The sequence below is a fragment of the Ornithorhynchus anatinus genome, chromosome 1 (assembly GCF_004115215.2).
Source record: "Ornithorhynchus anatinus isolate Pmale09 chromosome 1, mOrnAna1.pri.v4, whole genome shotgun sequence".
Taxonomy (NCBI): domain Eukaryota; kingdom Metazoa; phylum Chordata; class Mammalia; order Monotremata; family Ornithorhynchidae; genus Ornithorhynchus; species Ornithorhynchus anatinus.
In genome coordinates, this window is record NC_041728.1 from 106,945,976 (window position 1) to 106,968,337 (window position 22,362).

Consider the following 22,362-nt stretch of genomic DNA (forward strand, 5'->3'; position numbering starts at 1 on the left):
TCTGCTCTCTCCCCCTCCTCCTTCCCCCTCCCCTCAGCTAAGCCCCCTTTCCCTCTGCTCCTCCCCCTCCCCTCAGCAATGTGCTCATTTATATATATTCTTATTACCCTATTTATTTTGTTATTGAGGTGTACATCCCCTTGATTCTATTTATCGTGATTATGTTGTCTTGTTTTTGTCCGTCTGTGTCCCCCGATTAGACCGTGAGCCCGTCACTGGGCAGGGATTGTCTCTATCTGTTGCCGAATTGTACATTCCAAGGGCTTAGTACAGTGCTCTGCACATAGTAAGCGCTCAATAAATACTATTGAATGAATGGTCCAGTCCTCTGCCCCCCACCGGTCCTTGGCCACGCCCCTGTCCTGTCCTCTGACCCCACCCCTGGTCCTTGGGCCCCCCAGGTCCTGTCTTCCGACCCCAACGTCTGGTCCTGTCCTCTGACCCCACTCCTGCTCCTTGGGTCCCCCCGGTCCCGTCCTCTGACCCCATCCCTGGTCCTTGGGCCACCCAGGTCCTGTCCTCTGACCCCACCCCCCCGGTCCTTGGGCCCCCCAGGTCCTGTCTTTCGACCCCACCGCCTGATCCTGTCGTCTGCCCCCTCCCCCTCTCCCTGGTCCTTGGGTCTCCCCCGGTTCTGTCCTCTGCCCCCACCCCCTGGTCCTTGGGCCCCCCAAGTCCTGTCCTCTGTCCCCACCCCCGGTCCTTGGGCCCTCCCCCCAGGCCCTGTCCTCTGCCCCCACCCCCCTCCCCCTGGTCCTTGCCGCCCCCCTCCCCTGTCCTGTCTCCTGGCCCCGCCCCGGCCCCGCCCCCGGCCCGTCCACCGAGGAGCGGCGGTGCAGCCCCCGCCCGCCTGTCCCCGTCCCTGCGCCAGTGCGGGCGTCCTGCCGCCCCGCCAGCCCCAGAAATGCCCCGTGTCCGCCGCCTCCTCGCCCTGCTGCTCGCCCTCCTGCCCGCCCTGCCGCCCCCCGCAGCCCCCGCAGCCCCCCGCCACCTCCCGACACACAGGTAGGAGCCCCCGACAGGGGACGGGACACGGACGGACGGTGGGAGAGGGGGGCGGGGGTCAGGACCCCAGGTGCCCAAGGGACCCGGGAGAGAGCAGAGGGGTCAGGACCCTAGGTGCCCAAGGAAACCGGGAGAGGGGGGTGGGGGTCAGGACCCTAGGTGCCCAAGGAAACCGGGAGAGGGGGGTGGGGGTCAGGACCCTAGGTGCCCAAGGAAACCGGGAGAGGGGGGCGGGGATGATGAGGGCCCTAGGTGCCCAATGGACCCGGGAGAGAGCAGTGGGGGTCAGGATCCTAGGTGCCCAAGGTGTGGGGGGTCAGGACCCTAGGTGCCTAAGGAACCCAGGAGAGGGGGGTGGGGGTCAGGATCCTAGGTGCCCAAGGAACCCAGGAGGGGGGTGGGCATCAGGATCCCAAGTGCCCAAGGGACCTAGGAGAAGGGGGTGGGGGTCAGGATCCTAGGTGCCCAAGGAACCCAGGAGAGGGGGTGGGGATCAGGATCCTAAGTGCCCAAGGGACCTAGGAGAGGGGGTGAGGGTCAGGATCCGAGGTGCCCAGGGAACCCGGGAGGGGGGGGTGGAGGTCAGAACCTTAGGTGTCCAAGGAACCCAGCAGCCCGAGTGCCAGTTAACCAGCCGCAGGGGCAGGACTGGGCTGGGAGAGGGCAGGGGAGGGCCACTCTGCCTTTAACTTAATCACATTCACCAGATCAGGCCAAAATAGCGGAGAGCTTTCCAGTCTTCAGAAAACCACAACCAGGTAAATGCCCGTGCTGCCAGGTGACTGTTGGGATTGGCCTCCGACCCCGCTATCCCTTCCACCTGGACCCCTAAGAGGCACCCAGCCCGACGAGGACTTTAAAGTGTTTGTTAATTTGCTCCAAGTGTGCTCGCCCCACTTGACGGGTTCTTTGGGATCGTCCCAATTTGTGGTTCACCCACCAGCTGAGGCTGTTCAGCCGCCCCGTCTCGTTGTAGCGTACTCTCCCGAGTGCTTAGTACGATGCTCTGCACCCAGTAAGGGGCATGACCAAGTTGTTAGTGCGCGGGCCCGAGTGTCAGAAGAACCCGGGTCCTGATCCCGGCACCACCATCTGTCTGCTGGGAGATGTTGGGCAAGTCTTCTCTGTGCCTCAGTTCCCTCATCTGTAAAATGAGGATCGATAATAATAATTAGGGTATTTGTTAGATGCTTACTACGTGCCAAGCACTGTTCATTTATTCATTCAGTAGTATTTACTGAGCGCTTACTGTGTGCAGAGCACTGTACCAAGCTCTTGGAATGTACAATTCGGCAACGGATAGAGACAATCCCTGCCCACTGACGGGCTTACAGTCTAATCGGGGGAGACAGACAAAAACAATAGCAATAAATAGAATCAAGGGGATGTACATCTCATTAACAAAATAAATAGGGTAATAGAAATATATCCAAATGAGCACAGTGCTGAGGGGAAGGGAGAGGGGGAGGAGCAGAGGGAAAGGGAGGAAAGGGGGCTTAGCTGAGGGGAGGTGAAGAGGGGAGCAGAGAGGCAGCAGAGGAAACAGAGGGAAAAGAGGAAGCTCAGTCTGGGAAGGCCTAAGTGCTGGGGTAGATACAAGGTATTCAGGTTGTCCCACGTGGGGCTCACAGTCTTTATCCCCATTTTACCAGATGAGCTAATGGAGGCACAGAGAAGTTAAATGGCTTGCCCAAGGTTACACAACAGACAAGTGGCAGAGCCAGGATTGGAGCCCACATCCTCTGACTCCCAAACCTGTGAACCCTATGGGGCGGGGGGGGGGGGAGGGAGGAGTCATGGATTACATCCAACCTGCTTAGTGTGTATCTACACCAGTGCATAATTCAGTGCCTGGCACATAGTAAGCGCTTATCAAATATCACAGAAAAGAAAGTGAGCACTCAATAAGTACCATTGATTAGTTGATTGAAGGCGCTCCTCCCTCTTGTTTTCGGTAGACCGGCTTTCACGTGCGGCGGCGTACTGTCCGGAGAGACCGGGTTTCTTGGCAGCGAGGGCTTCCCCGGAGTCTACCCTCCCAACAGCAAGTGCACCTGGAAGATCACAGTAAGCACAGGCCAGCGTTACTGAGACCTCACTGGAGAAGCAGAGTGGCCTAGGGGATAGACCCCTGGCCTGGGAGTCAGAAGGACCCGAGTTCTAATCCGGCTTCCGCCACTTGTTTGCTGTGTGACCTTGGGCAAGTCACTACACTTTCTTGGGCCTCAGTTACCTCTTCTTTAAAATGGGGATTGAGACTGAGAGCCTCACGTGGGACAGGGACTCTGTCCAACCTGATTAGCTTGTATTTACCCCAGTGCTTAGGACAGTGCCTGGCACATAGTAAGTGCTTAACAGATACCATAAAAAGAATCCCTGGGCATCTTGGAGCCGGCTCAGGGGGAGGGGTGGAGCCTGTGGGGGAGAAATGCTTGACTTGGCCAGTGTTTGGGGCGGTTATTAGTGGAGGAGCTGGGTCTCTGCTGCTAGAGGTAGTTCATTGATGGGATTAGTGCCAGACACCTGGACAGATTCCAGCGCCCAAGCAGAGGGGTTGGGAAAGCCCTATTGACTGTACTAAAGTTTCCTGGCTTCAGAAACCTGAGCCCCAGGCACTTGTAGACTACCCCGGTCTGTGGGTTTTCCTTAGGCACGCTGACCTCTGAGGGGGTTATTTCCATTCCTCCACACGGAGAAATCCCTGAGGGGCGAGGGGAAGTGCCTGGGAGGGACCCAGCAGGGTTTATGGACATTCAGTGAGCCAAAACACAGGCTCTGGGGCAGGAACAACCCTGCTTTACCGGTAGATAGTTTTACATCTTGGGAGGAGACCCGCTACCTCAGATCATTATTCCCGTGGGTGAAACTCTGAACTGAAGGACAACTATATTTAATCATGTAACCAGCTTTCCCCCCAGCCACCCCTTGTAAATATAGAGGGGAGGGGAGCCTTACCCACTCAAGCTTTCACTGCCGATGCCCCAGCCTCTCTGAGGCCCGAGGGAGGGGGAGGACAAGGTCGTGGAGCCCAGTGTGGTGTGGGCACAGCTTGGGTGAGGATTTTATTACTCTATTTATTTTGTTAATGAGGTGTACATCCCCTTGGTTCTATTTATCATGATTATGTTGTCTTGGTTTTGTCCGTCTCCCCCGATTAGACTGTGAGCCCGTCATGGGGCAGGGATTGTCTCTATCTGTTGCCGAATTGTACATTCCAAGCGCTTAGTACAGTGCTCTGCACATAGTAAGCACTCAGTAAATACTATTGAACGAATGAATGAACAAAGAGCAGGTGGCACCCACAGAGAGGGCCTCCCCCTCCGCAGTAGGCCTCCCTGTGGGGTTCCGGCTCTGCTGGAGTCCTACTCCGTGGAAATCCGGTTGATGGTGCCGGTTCCTGTCGGCGTCACCCAAAGCAGGGCATGGCACAGTGATTTCCGAGCCCCGGAACAGCAGGCAGTGATTTTGGAATATTGACTTGGAAATTCAGAGTGTGCTGCTGAGATTTCCAGAATTTGCGGGGGGTGATAAATTCCAGATGGTTTAATTTGCAGACCACTGTACTGTGGCTCGAGGAAAGGAAAAGAGGCCCCGAGGGAATGGTTCCTTAGTGTGTGGCACAAAAAACACAGATAATAATGTTTAAGCACTTACTATGTGCGAAGCACTGTTCTAAGCACTGGGGGGATACAAGGAGATCAGGTTGTCCCATGTGGGGCTCAGAGCCTTCATCCTCATTTTATAGATGAGGTAACTGAGGCACAGAGAAGTTAAGTGACTTGCCCCAAGTCACATAGCTGAGAAGTGGCAGAGGCGGGATTAGAACCCATGACCATTGACTCCCAAGCCCGAGCTCTTTCCATTGAGCCATGCTGCTTCCAAACAGGTCTTCTGATCGCAGGTTTTGTACATCTTTCAGTGATTTAGTGGAAAGGGGATTATGGGGGCAGGGAAGTGGAAGCAGCCTCATTAGGGTGCCTGATGTTTTTTATAGTGGGGGCTGTACATCCAGAAACATTAATTTTGCCACCCCTAAGTTATTAATTATGGGTTTTAAATATAAACCTGCTTCCTACACTATGAACTTTGAGACTTATCCAACACAACTCGCAGCTTGCTCTCAGCAAAGGCACGAATCCTGTGGAAGTAAAGCAGGGACAATTATTCTGCCAAAATACATCTTTCCCTGTGGCACATTTGACTTTGATTAATTCTTACGCCGAGCTGCACTCAAACTTTGTTTTCCCTCGCTGGGTAATAGCGATAAAAACAACAATAACAACAGTGAATCCATAGAGTGCTTTTGCTTTTCTAAAGCACTTTCACATCTCCCAGCATCCCGGAGAGAAAGGGAAGGCGCTAACTATTATTATGCCTATTCCTGTGGTACCAGTTCCACCAGGCCCCCCACTGCCTCTTTAAAAGCATTCTGTGTCTCGTGTGTGTGTACATGCGTGCACGTGTACACACGCTTTCTCCCAGTCTGCCACAGCCTCAGCAGAAGTCCCCGTGTGCTGGTTGCTGTGTTACAATAGTCACAAGGGGGTTCGAGCAATGCGTACTTGACCCAGGTTGATATGAGAACCTCGATTTAGTCGTGGAAAAGTTTTGGTTTTTTTTGTCTACCTCGAAAAATGACCACTGCCCTTTCTCCTTCCCACCCCCCCATCTTCCTCTCCAAGCGGGTTCCTATAGGGAAATCCACCTCCCCCAGCTACCATCCTCTGGCCCCTATCGTGCTAGCTTCATCCGCCGTGCCAGCTCCATGCTCCGTGCCCGTGTAAAATGCCCCCCAGCTCTCCAGTGCCACCCCGGCTGGCCCGGAAAACGAGACAAACAGCCATGGAGACTAAAGGCTCGGAGGACTCTGGTCTCCCCCCGCCAGCCGACGGGATGCGGTCGGGGTGTCCGGCCCTCTGGGGCGAGGCGGGGCCCAGGGAGGGGAAGGGGGTGGCTCAGTGGAAAGACCACGGACTTGGAGTCAGAGGTCATGGGTTCTAATCCCTGCTCCGTCACCCATCAGCTGTGTGACTTTGGGCAAGTGACTTAACTTCTCGGTGCGTCAGTTACCTCATCTGGAAAATGGGCATTAAGAATGTGAACCTCACGTGGAACAACCTGCTTACCCTGTATCTACCCCAGCTCTTAGAACAGTGCTCGGCACATAGTAAGCGCTTAACAAATACCAACATTATTATCGTTATTATCATTTGAAGAAGGAAGAGCTGTCACTCTGGCCCGATTCCTGTCAGCTGCTTCTAGCCCAAGAGTCCAAAACGCTCTTTCTTGCCGGAGCTGCAGCTGCTCTCTTGTGCGGCCACAAGGAAGGGCCTCGGCGGGCCTGAGGTTCCGGTTCCAGCCCTGGCGGGGTTCTCTCTGGGCCGGGACTGGCCCTGCCTTTTTCCCCACAGCCTGCTGGGACAGCCGCCCGCCCGGCCTCTTCCTTTCCCTGAACGGTGCCGAGAGGGGGCCAGGTCGATGGGTTCCAACTCCTCGGGATGATTCAGCTTTAATTTTTGGAACTCGGGACTTTAGAGGAATTCAAACAACTCTCTGAGATTCCTCTTATCAACCCTTTCACTGTCCTCAGAGGGAAACCCCCCCTTCTTCAACCTTGGGGAGTTGGGGCTGTAGGTGACTGAGGGGTCGGGGTGAGAGTGCATCCGGGGTGCCAGTCACTGCAGATGGGGAGCTTCCCCCCCACCTCTGCTGGCCTGCGACCTGCTGCTGCCTTCCCCCCACCTCCCTGCCCTCTCCATACCATCTGCCAACCCCTTCCCTTTTAGCCACCCTCCCAAGCTGGAACAGGGCACTTACACTTTACCCCTTACTCTCTAAACACCCTCCCTGGAGCGCCGTTTGCCACCTGGCACTGCAAGTCCTGGCAGGGGTAGGACTGTGACCTTAAACGTCGTGTTAGTTTTCCAGACAGTTGGGGAGAAGACTTTTTCTGCTTGTCAAACCAAGGCTGATAATAATAATAACACTGGTATTTGTTTAGCGCTTAGTATGTGCCAGGCACTGATTGCACTAACCGTTGGGATGGATACAAGCTAATGAGGGTGAACACAATCCGTGACCCACGTGGGGCTCACGGTCTCAATCCCCATTTTGCAGATAGGTAACGGAGTCCCAGAGAAGTTAAGTGACTTGCCCAAGGTCACACAGCGGACAAGGGGAGGAGCCGTGATTAGAACCCATGACCTTTCGACTCCCAGGCCGGTGTTTTATCCACTACGTCACGTAACTTCTGACCCCGATCCCCCGGGTCTTATTCCAAGTTGCTTCGGCCTCGGTGTTGTGGGCTGGACCAGCCTTTCCGCCACTCTGGAAACCAGCACCTGAAACCCGGCCAAAGCCAGAAAGAATTTAGTTAAATTCAAGATGGGCTGGGGCCTGCCTTTGGGCTGATGCAGTCACACATCTCTGGGAAACCACTCACTCCTGCTTGGACGGCGAGCCTGGCACTAGGGCCGGCCGGCTGGCCAGCCAACCGGGACGGAGTTTTGAAATCCTGTGGGGCAGGGGGAGGGTGGGGCAAAAGGGAAAGCCGCCTGGCTGGAGGGGGAGGGGCACAGAGGGGAGACCGGGGGGAAGGCCAGGCCGGGCAAGGGAAGGGAAGAGAAAGAGGGCATGTGGCGCACCCACGGGGAAGCTCGTGCCCAATTAACGATGGTGAACCGGGATCCTATCCTGGGCGGCCATGAGCCCGCCTGTCTGGGCTAGGGCACGCTCATGGAGGGTCCTATAAGTCACCTTGAACCAGCAGTTCTCTCCCAAACATACAAGAGAGAGGCTAGCGCTAATCCCAAACGTTTTCAGTTTGGGATTATTTCCTTTTTTTTTTTTTAAAGGTATTTAAGTGCTTACTTTATGACAGGGACTGTACCAAGCACCGGGGTAGATACAAGCAAATCAAGTTGGCACAGTTCCTGTCCCAGATGGGTTCACAGTCTTAATCCCCATTTACAAAGGAGATAAATGAGGCCCAGAGAAGTGAAGTGACATGCCCAAGATCTCACAGCAGACTCATGGAAGAGCTGGGATTAGCACCTAGGTCCTTCTGGTTCCGAGGCCCATGCTCTATCCACTAGAGCCCTTTTCACCAAACATGGATAGCCTGAGCCGGGTGGGGGGGAACGGGGGAGGCAGGAAGGGGAGCCGGGCCCCCCCCAAGTAGATAGCAGTGGGGGTGGCCTGGGCAGAGACGGAACAGACCTCGGAGAGTGGTGCAGCCAAATCCCCAAGGGCCAGATGGAGCTTCAGGTCCCCAGGCGTGCCCCCACCCTCTCTCCCCTGGGGCTGGCCCATTTGGGTCGGGCTTGAAGTCATGAGGCTGGAGGGTTTTGTCCTTCATGGTGGCCCAAAAGCAGCGCTGGGCTCTGGAGAAACCGGAGAGCTGAGATCCCCTCCTTCTTGCCTCAGGGGCTCAGTGAACATCAGAGAAGCAGCATGCCCAGGTGCATGGAGAATAGGCCTGGAAGTCAGAAGGATCTGGGTTCTAATTCCATTTGTCTGCTGTGTGATATGGGGCAAATCACTCCACTTCTCTGGGCCTCAGTTACCTCATCTATGAGAAGGGGATTAAGAGTGTGAGCCCTACATGGGACAGGGACTGCATCCAAACTGAATAACTTGTATCTACCCCAGTGCTCAGTACAGCGCCTGATAATGCTTAACAATACTATTTAAAAAACAAAAAGCCAACAAAAAAGTGCCTGGCCTAGCTAGTAGCAATACTTGCTTCTAGACAGGGAAAGGGCCAGGGGACAGGTGGTTAAGGAGGAGGCCCTCCCCGGCCCTCCTGATCTTCCCAAGCCCCCACTGTCAGTCTGCGGCATCTTTATTTGTGAGTGCTCGCAGCCCCGAGCCCATCCTCTGTCTCGGGGGACAGGAGCTGGCACAGTCTGGGAGCTTTAGGGAATTGAAACAGAGCAGAAGAAGCCAGTGTGTTCTGATAGTAACCCACAGGCAAAGGGCAGGCTCTCGAAACATGGTCAAGGAGAGTTCTGAATGACCTTGGACATCCAGCTCCAGAGATCAACTGGCAGCAGAAATGGCCACCGACTGGGTGAAGATGAGAATTTCTTATCAGAATTGGTTTCCCCAAGCCTGAGTTTGGGGTCCCCCTGGCAGCAATGTGAGGGAGTTGAGTTAGCTCCAGGGATGGAACGGGACCCTTGGGCTAAGGTGGAGGAGTTGAAGGTTCTGAGTGACTGGACCTCAGCTTCTGCCCCTGCCCTGACTTCTGTCTTGCTCCTGTCTCGGCCCCCGTCGTATTCTGGCTTCGGCCCCGTTAAACCGAGAACATGTCAATCAGTCAGTTGTATTCATTGAGCGCTTACAGTGTGCAGAGCACTGTACTAAGTGTTTGGGAGAGTACAAGATAATTAACAGATACATTCCCTGACCACAGTGAGCTGACAGTCTAGAGGGGGAGACAGACATTAATATAAATAAATAAATTATAGATATGTACATATGTGCTTTGGGGCTGGAAGGGGGAAGAGCAAAGGGAGCAAGTCAGGTCCACACAGAAAGGAGTGGGAGATGAGGAAAAGTGAGGCTTAGTCAGGGAAGACCTCTTGGAGGAGATGTACTTTCCATAAGGCTTTGAAACAGGGGGAGGGTAATTGTCTGTCAGATATGAAGAAGGAGGACATTCCGGCCCAGAGGCAAGGTGAGGGCGAGAGGTCGGCTGAGAGCTAGATGAGATTGACCTACGGTGAGAAGTTTCATTAATTCATTCAATAGTATTTATTGAGCGCTTACTATGTGCAGAGCACTGTACTAAGCGCTTGGGATGAACAAGTCGGCAACAGATAGAGACAGTCCCTGCCGTTTGATGGGCTTACGGTCTAATCGGGGGAGACGGACAGACGAGAACAATGGCAATAAATAGAGCCGAGGGGAAGAACATCTCGTAAAAACCGATGGCAACTAAATAGAATCAAGGCGATGTACAATTCATTAACAAAATAAATAGGGTAATGGAAATATATACAGTTGAGCGGACGAGTACAGTGCTGTGGGGATGGGAAGGGAGAGGTGGAGGAGCAGAGGGAAAAGGGGAAAAAGAGGGTTTAGCTGCGGAGAGGTAAAAGGGGGGTGGCAGAGGGAGTAGAGGGAGAAGAGGAGCTCAGTCTGGGAAGGCCTCTTGGAGGAGGTGAGTTTTAAGTAGGGTTTTGAAGAGGGGAAGAGAATCAGTTTGGCGGAGGTGAGGAGGGAGGGCGTTCCGGGACCGCGGGAGGACGTGGCCCGGGGGTCGACGGCGGGATGGGTGAGACCGAGGGACGATGAGGAGGTGGGTGGCAGAAGAGCGGAGCGTGCGGGGTGGGTGGTAGAAAGAGAGAAGGGAGGAGAGGTAGGAAGGGGCAAGGTGATGGAGAGCCTCGAAGCCTAGAGTGAGGAGTTTTTGTTTGGCATTAGAGGAGCGAGGAGTGCGGGCTAGGTTGTAGTTGGAGAGTAGAGAGGTGAGGTAGGAGAGGGCAAGGTGATTGACCGCTTTAAAGCCAACAGTGAGGAGATTCTGACTTCTGACTTATGGAGACCTAGACTTTACTGCTGCAAAACTAACCACCTGATGCTGCCAATTTTCCTGGGTTAGCGAAGGTCTTTGCGATCTTGGTCTGGGAGCTGCTTGGAGAACAGGGGCTGGGCCAGACAGCATGTTGAGCTGGGTGTAGATCCAGGAAGGCCAAGACAATAAAATGTCCCAAGAAAATGTGATTTTAGGCAATAAAATGGCCCAAGAAGATGGAATGTTGTAAGACTGTGGAAGCATGAGAGTCTGAGGCTTTGAATTATGTGGCTCTGGGAAACATGACCAGACCTCTAGGCTATAAACTCACTGTGGACAGGGAACATGATTAATTAATTTTTCCTGCATGTTAGTGAAAAACAATGTGGAGTCAGAAGGACCCGGGTTCCAATCCCAGTTCCACCACATGTTTGCTGAGAGACCTCGGGTAAGTCACTTCACTTCATGGCCCTCAGTTACCTCATCCGTAAAATGGGAATTAAGACTGTGAGCCCCATGTGTCCGACCTGATTAACTTGTATCTATCCTAGAGCTTAAAACAGAGCTTGGCACATAGCAAATGCTTAGTAAGTACCATTGTATCATAATACTACTACTAATAATAATTATTACTAATAATGTCATTCCTTGGGTCTGCAAAAAGCCAAGAGTGAAAGGGAGCACTTAGGGAATTTCTCTCCTCTCGCACCAGGACATATCCTTATACTCCTCTAGACTGTAAGCTCTCTGTGGGCAGGGAATGTGTCAGTTATGTTGTTCTCTCCCAAGTGCTTACTACAGTGCTCTGCACACAGTAGCACTGAATGAATACGATTGACTGACTGACTCTGTTACTTCCCCTACCTGTAATTTAGTGTCTGTCTCTCACTAGATTAAGTTCCTTGAGGGTAGGGGTCACGTCTACCAACACCATTGTATTGTACACTCCTAAGTGCTTAGTTCAGTGCTCTGCACAAAGTGCTTAATAAATGCCATTCAATCAATCAGTAATAGTGGTAAAAATAATAATAATAATACTACTGTGTGTTAAGCATTGTTCTTAGCCTTGGGGAAGATACAAGATCATCAGGTCTGTCTAAGTAAGAGGGAGAATAGATATTGAATCCCTCTTTTACAGATGAGATAACTGAGGCCCAGAGAAGTTAAGTGATTTGCCCAAGGTCATACGGCAGCATGGGGTGGAGCTGGGATTGGAACCCAGGTCCTCTGACTCCCAGGCCTGTGCTCTTCCCAGTTTCCTCCTCTGTGAAATGAGGATTAAATACCCGTTCTCCCCCCAACTTAGTTTGTGAATTCCTCGTGGGATGGGGACTGCGTTCAACCTGATTGTCCCCAGTACTTAGTACAGTGCTTAACCGAGTGCTTAACAAATATTATTATTACTTTATTGTTATTATTATTTCAGGGTCTCCTGGAGGAAAGTGGTTCCCTGTGTTGGGTCAGCTTGGACCCAAGTTCTGTGCATTCTGGTGCGGGGGCTCAGAGGCTGGAAATGGAGTTTCTGACCTCCACCCGAGCCCATGCCAGGGAAATTAGGGAGATTTTCCCCAGGACAGTGACTGAGCCCAAGAATGGCAGAGTCGAGTAAGGACATAGTTTAAGCCTGAGGCTTTGGTCCCCGTCCAGAGCCTGGTGAGGAAATATCAGGAAAACAGAAGCAGAAGATAATGTTCTCTCCACAAGCATATACTCACACACACAGCAGCCACCCAGGAAACATAAAGTGGCTTTCCACCGTCCTCCCATGCGGGTCTGCGACATTCTCCCGAGGCTTTGCCGCCTGGGGTCTGTTGGGTGGTTTCACATCGCTGCCCTCCCGCTAAAGAGCGGCTCGGGCTTCCTGCTACCGGCCCTGCATCGCAAGGCTGCAAGAGGTGGTTGGTTCGTGGGATCGGAACCCTGGGTTCTGAGCCCCTGGCTTCTCCCGGAGCCGGCCGATACCCCTCTAGACTGTAAGCTCATAGCAGGCAGGGGATGTTCTGTTTATTGTTATATTGGACGCTCCCGAGCGCTCAGTAATAATAATAATAATGTTGGTATTTGTTAAGCGCTTACTATGTGCAGAGCACTGTTCTAAGCGCTGGGGTAAACACAGGGGAATCAGGTTGTCCCACGCGGGGCTCACAGTCTTAATCCCCATTTTACAGATGAGGGAACTGAGGCACAGAGAAGTTAAGTGACTTGCCCACAGTCACACAGCTGACAAGTGGCAGAGCCTGGATTCGAACTCATGAGCCCTGACTCCAAAGCCCGTGCTCTTTCCACTGCGCCACGCTGCGTGCTCTGCACACAGTGAGGGCTCAATCAATACGATTGAATGAAAGAATGAGGCCAGCGAGAAAGAGCATCCTCAGTCTGGCTGGGTGAGGGACAGGTGATGCTTATGAAGGTACTGGGTCGGGGCTGATACCTGCCTGGAGAAACAGCCACAAATGCTTGAGGGACATCCAACAGTCCACCACGCCCCGCCCTGGGGAGTCCATTCATTCATTCATTTATTCAATCATATTTACTGAGTGCTTACTATGAGCAAAGCACTGTAATAATCACTTGGGAGAGTACAGTATAACAAAAGACACATTTCTGCCCACAACAAGCACACAGCTTAGAGGAGGAGACAGACCTTAATATAAGTAAATAAATAAATTACAGATAAATACCTATGTGCTGTGGGGATGGAAGGGAGGATGAATGAAGGAGCAAGTCAGAACGGTGCGGAAGGGAATGAGAGAAGAGAGGAGGGCTTAGTCAGGGAACACTTCTTGGAGGAGACGTGTCTTCAATAAGGTTTTGAAGTGGGGGAGAGCTATTATCTGATCAGTCTACTGATCTCCCCTTCCCCTTCTGGCCAGGCTCAGGGCAGTCTGAGGCCATATAGACAGTGTGGACTTGGCTGTGGCTTACTCATTTGTATTAATATCTGTCTTTCCTCCCTAGGCTGTGAGCTGTTTGTGGGCAGGGAATGTGTCCGTTAATTGTTATACTGTACTCTTCTAAGCACTTAATACAGTGCTCTGCACACAATAAGTGCTCAATAAATACGACTGACTGACTGGCTTACTGACTGAACTGGCAACTCTCCCTCAGTGTTTGGTCCCCTCACGTTGGCGCATCTGCGAGGCACCCGGCTGGCCCCATGCAGATGGGGCAAGCTCGCTCCCCAGAGGCCCAGAGGGGTGGTCTGGGAGGGGAGATGGATTTCCCAAAGAGCCCCAGTGGGCAAGGCCGAGAGGAGGGACACCGGGAGTCTTGGAGATGGTGAGGCGTCCCATCCCAGGCCACCCCTCTGGGCCTCCGGGATTCCCTTGATCGATCAGTCAGTGATATTTAATGTACTCAGCGCTTGGGGGAGTACAATACAACAGAGGGAGCAGGTGTGTTCCCTTGTCCACAAGGAGTTAGGTGGTCTCTGAGCCTCCTGGGAATGCAGGGGCCAAGGAGGGGAGATGTTCGTCACCATGGTTGGAGAAGCAACATGGGATAGTGGATAGAGCACGGGTCTGGGAGTCAGTCAGGAGATGATGGGTTCTGTTCCCGGGTCCACCACTTTCATTCATTCAATCAATCGTGTTCATTCATTCATTCAGTCAGTCATATTTATTGAGCGCTTACTGTGTGCAGAGTACTTGTACTAAGCGCTTGGGAAAATATAATACAGCAATAAAGAGAGACAATCCCTGCCCACAACAAGCACACAAGTCTAGAGGCGGGGAGATAGACATCAATACAAAGAAACAGATATCAACATAAATAAAATTACAGATAAATACATAAGTGCTGTGGGGCAGGACAAGGGGGAAGAGCAGAGGGAGCAAGTCAGGGCGACGCAGAAGGGAGAGATGAGGAAAAGTGGGGTTTAGTCTGGGAAGGCCTCCTGGGGGAGATGTGCCTTTAGTAAGACTTCGAAGTGACGGGGGGAGAGAGAGGGGGAGGAATTGTCTGGCAGATTTGAGGATGAGGGGTCGTTCCAGGCCAGAGGTATGACACGGGTCAGTGGATAGTGGCAAGATAGGTAAAATGGAGGCACAGTGAAAAGGTTAGCACCTGAGGAGTAAAGTTTGCAGGCTAAGTTGTAGGAGAGAAGTGAGATGAAGTAAGAGGGGGCAAGGTGATGGAGAGTTTTAAAGCAAATGGTGAGGATTTTTTGTTTGATACAGAGGTGGATAGGCGACCACTGGAGATTTTTGAGGAAGGGGGTGACATGTCCTGAACATTTCTGTGGAAAGATCATCTGGGCAGCGGGGTGAGGTATGGACTGGGGTGGAGAGAGGCAGGAGGTTTGGGAGGTCAGAAAGGAGGATGATGCAGTAATCAGGATAGGATAACATGGTAGCAGTTTGGATGGAAAGGAAAGGGCGGATTTTAGCGATGTTGTGAAGGTGGGACCGACAGGACTGGGTGATGGATCATTCAACCCACAAATACAATCCATCACCCAATCCTGTCGGATATGTGGGTTGAATGAGAGAACGGAGTCAGTGACAATGCCAAGGTTACAGGCTTGTGTGGCGGGAAGGATGGCGGTGCCTTCTACAGTGACAGGAAAGTCCGAGAGAGGACAGGGTTTGGGTGGGAAGATAAAGAGCTCTGTTTCAGACATGTTAAGTTTGAGGCGACGGGAGGACATCCAGGTAAAGATGTCTTGAAGCCAGGAGGTGATGCGAGCATGGAGAGACGGAGAGAGATTGGGGAGGAGATGTAGATTTGGGTGTCATCTGCATAGTGATGGTAGTTGAAGCCGTGGGAGTGAGTGAGTTCTCCAAGGGAATGGAAGTAGATGGAGAAAAGAAGGAACCTTGAGGGACCCCTACAGTTAGGGGGTGAGAGGGAGAGGAGGGACCCGCGAGGAAGACTGAGAATGAATGGCCAGAGAGATGAGTTGAACCAGGAGAGGACAGAGTCAGTAAAGTCGAGGTTAGCTAGCGTATCCAGGAGAAGGGGATGGTCCACAGTGTCAAAGGCAGCTGAGAGGTCAAGGAGGATTAGGATGGAGTAGGAGCCATTGGATTTGGCAAAAGGAGATCATTGGTGACCTTCGAGAGAGTGGTTTCAGTAGAGTGAAGGGGATAGAAGCCAGATCGGAGCGGGTCCAGGAGAGAATTGGAGGAGAGGAATATGAGACAGTGGGTGTAGATGACTCGCTCAAGGAGTTTGGAGAGGAAAGGTAGGAGGGAGCTGTGGGATCAAGGGAGGGATTTTTTAGGATGAGGGAGACGAGGCAGCAGGGAAGAAGCCATTGGAGAGTGAACAGTTGAAGATGGTAGTTAGGCTAGTGAAGGAGGGGAGGGGTGAGAGTTTTTATAAGGTGTGAAGGAGTAGGGTCTGATGCTCATGTGGGCGGGTGGCACTTGAGAGGAGTCAGGAGATCATCTCTGGAGATACTGCTTGGGAAAGATGGGAAAGTTAAAGAAGGGCTCTGGAGGAGGGGTGGGGGACTGAGGAGGAGGAGGGGTAAATTTAGGGAGCTCACGCCTGATGGTGTTAATTTTCTTAATAAAGTAGATGGCCAGATCACTGGGGGCAAGGAATGGGGGAGGTGGAGGGGCAGGGGGCCTGAGGAGGGAATTAGAAGTCTGGAACAACTGGCGAGGGCGATTGGCATGGGTGTCAATAAAAGAAGAGAAATAATTTTTCAGGGCAAAGGAGAGGGCAGAGTTAAAGCAAGAAAGGATAAACTTGAAGTGGAGAAGGTCGGCTTGATATTTAGATTTCCGCCAGGAGATCTCTGCAGCTCAAGCACAAGAGCGAAATAGGTGGATAATGCAGGTGAGCCGGGGCTATGGGTTAGTAGTTTGAGAGCGCACAAGAGCGAAATAGGTGGATAATGCACGTGAGCCAGGGCTACGGGTTAGTAGTATGAGAGTGACGAAGGGATAGGGGACTGAGCGAGTTGAGTTGAGAGGGTGGTGTCGAAAACGTCTCTTTGGTCATCAAGAGGGGGTAGAATGGGTATGGAGGCTAGGCACTGAGAGAGATGAATGGGGTCAAGAGGATGGATGGGGTCGAGAGAGCAGAGTTTTCTGTGGAGGCCTTCCCAGACTGAGCCCCCCTTTTCCTCTACTCCTCCTCGCCTCCCCATTGCCCCTACTCTACCTCTGCTCTACCCCCATCTCCACCCCACAGCACTTGTATATATTTGTACAAATTTATTATTCTATTTATTTTATTAATGATGTGTATATATCTATAATTCTATTTATCTATTTTGATGTTATTGATGCCTGACTATTTGTTCTGTTTTGTTTTCTGTGTCCCTCTTCTAGATTGTGAGCCCGTTGTTGGGTAGGGATTGTCTCTATCTGTTGCCGAATCGTTCTTTCCATGCGCTTAATACAGTGCTCTGCCCATGGTTAGCGCTCAATAATTACGATTGCATGGATTGAATGAATGAAAGATGAATGGAGTAGTTAGAGATCTATGGGGAGGAGGAGCGTGGGAGAGGAGACAGGTGAGAAGGTTGTGGTCAGAGAGAGGGGTTTCAGAGTTGGTGAGGCTGGAGTTTGTGCAGTGGTTAGAGATGATGAGATCGAGTGTGTGTCCTAGGTGGTGAGTCCGATGCGTGACCTCGAGCAAGTCACTTCACTTCTCTGGGCTTGTTACCTCATCTGTAAAATGGGGATTGAGACTGTGAGCCCCACATGGGACAGGGACCTTGTCGAATCCGATTTGCTTGTATCTACCCCAGTGCTTGGTACAGTGCCTGGCACATAATAAGCACTTAGCAAGTACAGTTATTATTATTATTATTACTGGGGTCCAAAGGAAGGAAACAGTGGGATGGCCCTGCGCTGCCCTTCTGGTCAGGAGCGGGGAGGGGCTCAAGGGGGCAGGGGGAGTGCGGGAGGCTGAGAGTGGGTGCCCGGTCTTGGAACCTCAGTGTGTCTGTCCCCTTCTCTCCCCTTGCCTCTCCGCAGGTTCCTGAGGGGAAAGTCGTCGTCCTTTCCTTCCGCTTCATCGACCTGGAGAGTGACAACCTGTGCCGCTATGACTTCGTGGACGTGTACAACGGCCACGCCAACGGGCAGCGCATCGGCCGCTTCTGCGGCACGTTCAGGCCCGGCGCACTGGTGTCCAGTACCAACAAGATGCTGGTGCAGATGATTTCGGACGCCAACACGGCCGGGAGTGGATTCATGGCCATGTTCTCCGCCGCAGAACCGGACCGGAGAGGTACCTTCCCTGGCCCTTGCCCAGCGCCAAGGGGCTGGTGGGTGGGGGGATGGGCAGGTTGGGTTGCTCTCTGGGCCACTCACGACTTGGTGGGATGAATGTCGCCTACGCTCGGTTGGGCTAGCCATGCCGTTCAACGTTTGGAACCTGTGGATGAAGACGCTGCTCCAGAAGAGTGTCTTTGATGTTCCAGAACCGAGAACCCTCCAGACTGTAAGTTCGTCATGGGCGGGGAATGTGTCTATGAGAAGCAGCATGGCTCAGTGGAAAGAGCCCGAGCTTGGGAGTCAGAGGTCATGGGTTTGAATCCCACCTCTGCCACTTGTCAGCTGTGTGACTGTGGGCGAGTCATTTCACTTCTCTGGGCCTCAGTTCCCTCATCTGTAAAATAGGGATTAACTGTGAGCCTCACATGGGACAAGCTGATTACCCTGTATCTACCCCAGTGCTTAGAACAGTGCTCTGCACATAGTAAGCGCTTAACAAATACCAAGATTATTATTATTAGATTGTACTCTCCCAAGTGCTTACTACAGCACTCTGGGGAAGCAGTGTGGATTATGGATAGAGCCCGGGCCTGGGAGTCAGAAGGACCTGGGCTCTAATCCCGGCTTTGCCACGTATCAGCTGGGTGACCTTGGGCAAGTTGCCAACTGCTCTACGCCTCAGATACCTTACCTGTCCAAAATGGGGATTAAGGCGGTGAGCCCCATGTTGGACAGGGACTGTGTACAACCTGAGTAACTTGTATACACCCCAGCGCTTAGAAGAGTGTGTGACATATAGCAAGCGATTAATAAGTATCATTATTATTATTATTCTGCATACTGTAAGCACTCAGTAAATACGATTAACTGAATGACTGACTGATTAAGATGACTTCACCCCTCCCTCCATTTTAGCTCTGGCACTCAACCATCAGTTTAAACCTGGATCTCACCTCTCTCTGGGCCCTTGCTCCCTTCCCAGGACTGGCGTTGGCATCAGACAGCTGACAGTCCAACTTCAGCGACACCCCAGAGGGAAGAAAAACTTCTTCCAGCCCAGCCTGGGGTCAATGCTGCTTATATACCCCCTCCCCGCCTGCACAAAGTAGCCTGGGTTTGCCAACTGCCAAAGGGAAATTAAATCGGGAGAAGCGACGTGGTCTAGTGGTTAAATACTCAATAAATACAATTGACTGATTATAGCACGAGCCTGGGAGTCAGAGGACCTGGTTTCTAATTCCGGTTCTGCCACTTGTTTATGGGTGAACTTGGGCAAGTGACTTCACTTCTCTGTGCCTCAGTTAGCTCATCGGCGAAATGGAAATTAAGACTGTGAGCCCCATGTGATATGGACTGTGTCCAACCTGATTAATTTGTGTCTACCCAAGTGCTTAGTAAACTGCCTGGCCATAATAAGTGCTTAACAAGTACCATTTTAAAAAAATTGGGGAACTGGGGGTAGGAAAGTCTGTGGTCCCTGGCAGCTTTCTGCCATCCCTGAGGGAGCCCAGGAATGGCTCCGGGTCATTCCTCCTACTGAGCCACAAGCATTCCTGCCTTTCCTCTCTGAGAGGAAGTAAGGATCGGTGAGTCTGTGTCTGTCTGACTATCGCCTATGAGTCTACATATGGGTGAGTCTCTGCGGAAGTGAGGGTTTGTGCAAACCCCCTGGCTGTGTGCAGGAATGTTTGTGGAAAATGGGTCTTCAGCAGATGGGGAAACATGTCACACTAGAAAAACCTTGTACACTGAAGCAGTATGGTCTAGAGGATAGAGTACAGGCCTGGGAGTCAGAAAGACATGGATTCTAATCCTGATTCTGACACTTGTCTGCTGTGTGGCCTTGGGCAAGTCACTTCTCTATGCCTCAGTTCCCTCATCTGTAAAATGGGGATTAAGATGGTGACCCCCACGTGGGACAGGGACTATGTCTATCCTGATTTGCCTGTATCCACCCTAGTGCTTAGAACAGTGCCTAGCACTTAGTAAGTACTTAACAAATGCCACAGTTGTTATTAATATTGTTTTTAGACTATAAGCTCTTTATGCGCAGGGAAAGTTTCTGCTAATTCTGTTGTACTCTCCCAAGCACTTAGTACAGTGCTCTGTACTCAGTAAACACTCAGTAAATAATAATTATGGCATTTGTTAAGCACTTACTACATACCAAGTATTGTTCTAAGCGCTGGGATAGATACAAGACAATCAGGTTGGACACAGTCACTGACCCACATGGGGCTCACAGCTTTAACCCACATTTACAGATGAGATAACTGAAGCCCAGAGAAGTGAAATGATTTTCACAAGGTCACATAGCAAACAAGTGGTGGAGCCGGGATAAGAACCCATGACCTTCTGACTCCTAGGCCCATGCTCTATCCACTCCACTACACTGCTTCTCATACCATTGAATGAGGGATCTGTTGTCTAATTCCGGCTCTGCCACTTGTCTGCTGAGGAACCTTAGACAAAACACTTAACTTCTCTGTGTCTCAGTTACCTTGTCTGAAAATAGGAATTAAGACTGTGAGCTCCATGTGGGAAAGACAGGGACTGTGTCCAACCCATTTTGCTTGTATTCACCCAAGTGCTTGGCACATAGTAAACACTTAACAAATGCCACAATTAGTTGTATTATTATTGTCACAGGCCTTAGGGGGCAATTAGAATCAGGTTAGAGTAATGGGATGGAGGTGGCTGAGCAAGTGATGGGCCACCTAAGTCAGGACATCACATAGTTCTTCTGATGGCGATGTCCTTAAATGGGATCACAAAGTCAAAATTGGATATGGATGACTTATTTTCAAATTTGGTGAGAGTGTTGATCTGAAAACCCATAAGTGTCACTCTGAAAAGTTTAATTTTCCATTTGGAAGCATTAGAGGTGTGTGCCCTGGGGAGGCCCATGTTGGTATTAGAGCAAATGGCAGTCTTTTCTAGTGGTTAGAGCATGGACCTAGGAGTCAAAAGGACCTGGGTTCTAGGCCCAACACTGCCACTTCTCTGCTGTGTAACCATGGTCAAGTCACTTAACTTCTTTCTCTTGTCTCTTTGTCATTTGTGAGATGGGGATTAAGACTGTGAGCCCCACGTGGTACATGTCCAACCTGATTAACTTGTATCTACCCAGTGCTTAGTACAGTAGTAAGCACTGAAATGATATCAAACAGTAGTAAGCACTGTTACCAACTGCTCTACGCCTCAGATACCTTACCTGTCCAAAATGGGGATTAAGGCGGTGAGCCCCATGTTGGACAGGGACTGTGTACAACCTAAGTAACTTGTATACACCCCAGCACAAATATCATTAAAAAAAAATTCAGAACAAAATACGTTTCCTCCTGATGAGCTTTCCAAAGCTGTGGAAACGACCCCTTGAGTTTTCTAGCCCAGGGTAAACCAATGTGTCAGAATATGATGTTCTCCTCTTGGTGAAAATGAGTCACAGTGAGTCCGAAAGGAAAGCAACTGGGGCGCATAACATCTCTAATGTTTCCATTAGCTGTGAGACTAATTGGGAACAATTGGTGAAAATTTCCAAATTTTAGTTTCCTCCACCCGGCTCCACCCTCCCCCTCAGCAGTGAAAGTGGACTCAGTGGCCGTCCCACTGGTCCTGCCTGGAACGGCAGTCCGGGGAGAAAACGGAGTCATGGGGAACTCCCAATCTCCAGACAACATCCAGATTTGAGAGGCTGAAGGAGATCCAGGATGCAATTGGCTCCTGAACAGTCTCCATTCCAGGAGCTCTCGCATCCCGGGGCGTTTGCAGACTCCTCGCTCTGCCCCGGGTGTTTGAGACCAGCATCAGACAGACCGCAAGCGCTTAGTACAGTGCTCTGCACATAGTAAGCGCTCAATAAATACTATTGAATGAATGGGGGACGGGGAAGGAGGGAATGGGGCAGAAGCCATTACTTAGTGAGCCTCAGCCCACCCAGCCCACAGCAGGAAAATAACAGCCCGAAAAATTGGCCCTTGCTTGAATGTTTTGTGTGGTTTTAGGGTGGATACAAAGTCCCCAGATAATTGGGTCATCCTCATCGTGACTTCATTCACTTGGGGGAATCTATCCTGCGAAGTGATAGAGCTCCACCACTTGTCTGCTGTGTGAGCCTGGACAAGTCACTTCACTTCTCTGTGCCTCAGTTACCTCATCTGTAAAATGGGGATTAAGACTGTGATGCCTATGTGGGACAGGGACTTTGTCCAACCTGATCGTCTTGTAATCGACCCCAGTGCTTAGTACAGTGACTGGCACTTAGGAAATACCATTATAAAAAAGTCATTTGGGCTCTATTCTGCATTTTCTTGTAGGAGACCAGTATTGTGGAGGGAGACTAGACAAACCTACAGGCTCCCTGAAAACCCCTAACTGGCCGGATCGAGATTACCCCGCGGGGGTCTCTTGCTTGTGGCACATCGTAGCCCCCAAGAATCAGGTGAGTTTTTTGGGGGGAACACGCTCAGAAATCTGGAGGGGCTTTCAGGGTGTCATGGATTTTTAGGTAACTTTGGCACAACCTGATGTGGCCCAGGATTAAGTTGATTTGTAATGTGAAACCGTGTTATGTGAATCACTGAGTCAGTAAGAATTTAGAAGTCGTGTTCTCCAGGTCTCAGATTTTTTGTGATTAAAAGTAAATTGATGGCTTCGTAT

General features: G+C 51.5%; 1 protein-coding gene across 1 annotated transcript in view; it reads left to right on the forward strand.

Annotated features, from left to right (window-relative positions):
• The first annotated feature begins 822 nt into the window (after nucleotides 1-822).
• Nucleotides 823-22,362, forward strand: part of PCOLCE2 (procollagen C-endopeptidase enhancer 2) — a 50,453-nt gene continuing 28,913 nt past the window's right edge. The window contains exons 1-4 of the mRNA XM_029076309.1: nucleotides 823-1,005; nucleotides 2,964-3,072; nucleotides 17,461-17,716; nucleotides 22,020-22,144. Coding sequence (XP_028932142.1) covers nucleotides 905-1,005; nucleotides 2,964-3,072; nucleotides 17,461-17,716; nucleotides 22,020-22,144 — 591 coding nt within the window. The 5' untranslated portion in view covers nucleotides 823-904. The remainder of the gene's footprint in view (nucleotides 1,006-2,963; nucleotides 3,073-17,460; nucleotides 17,717-22,019; nucleotides 22,145-22,362) is intronic.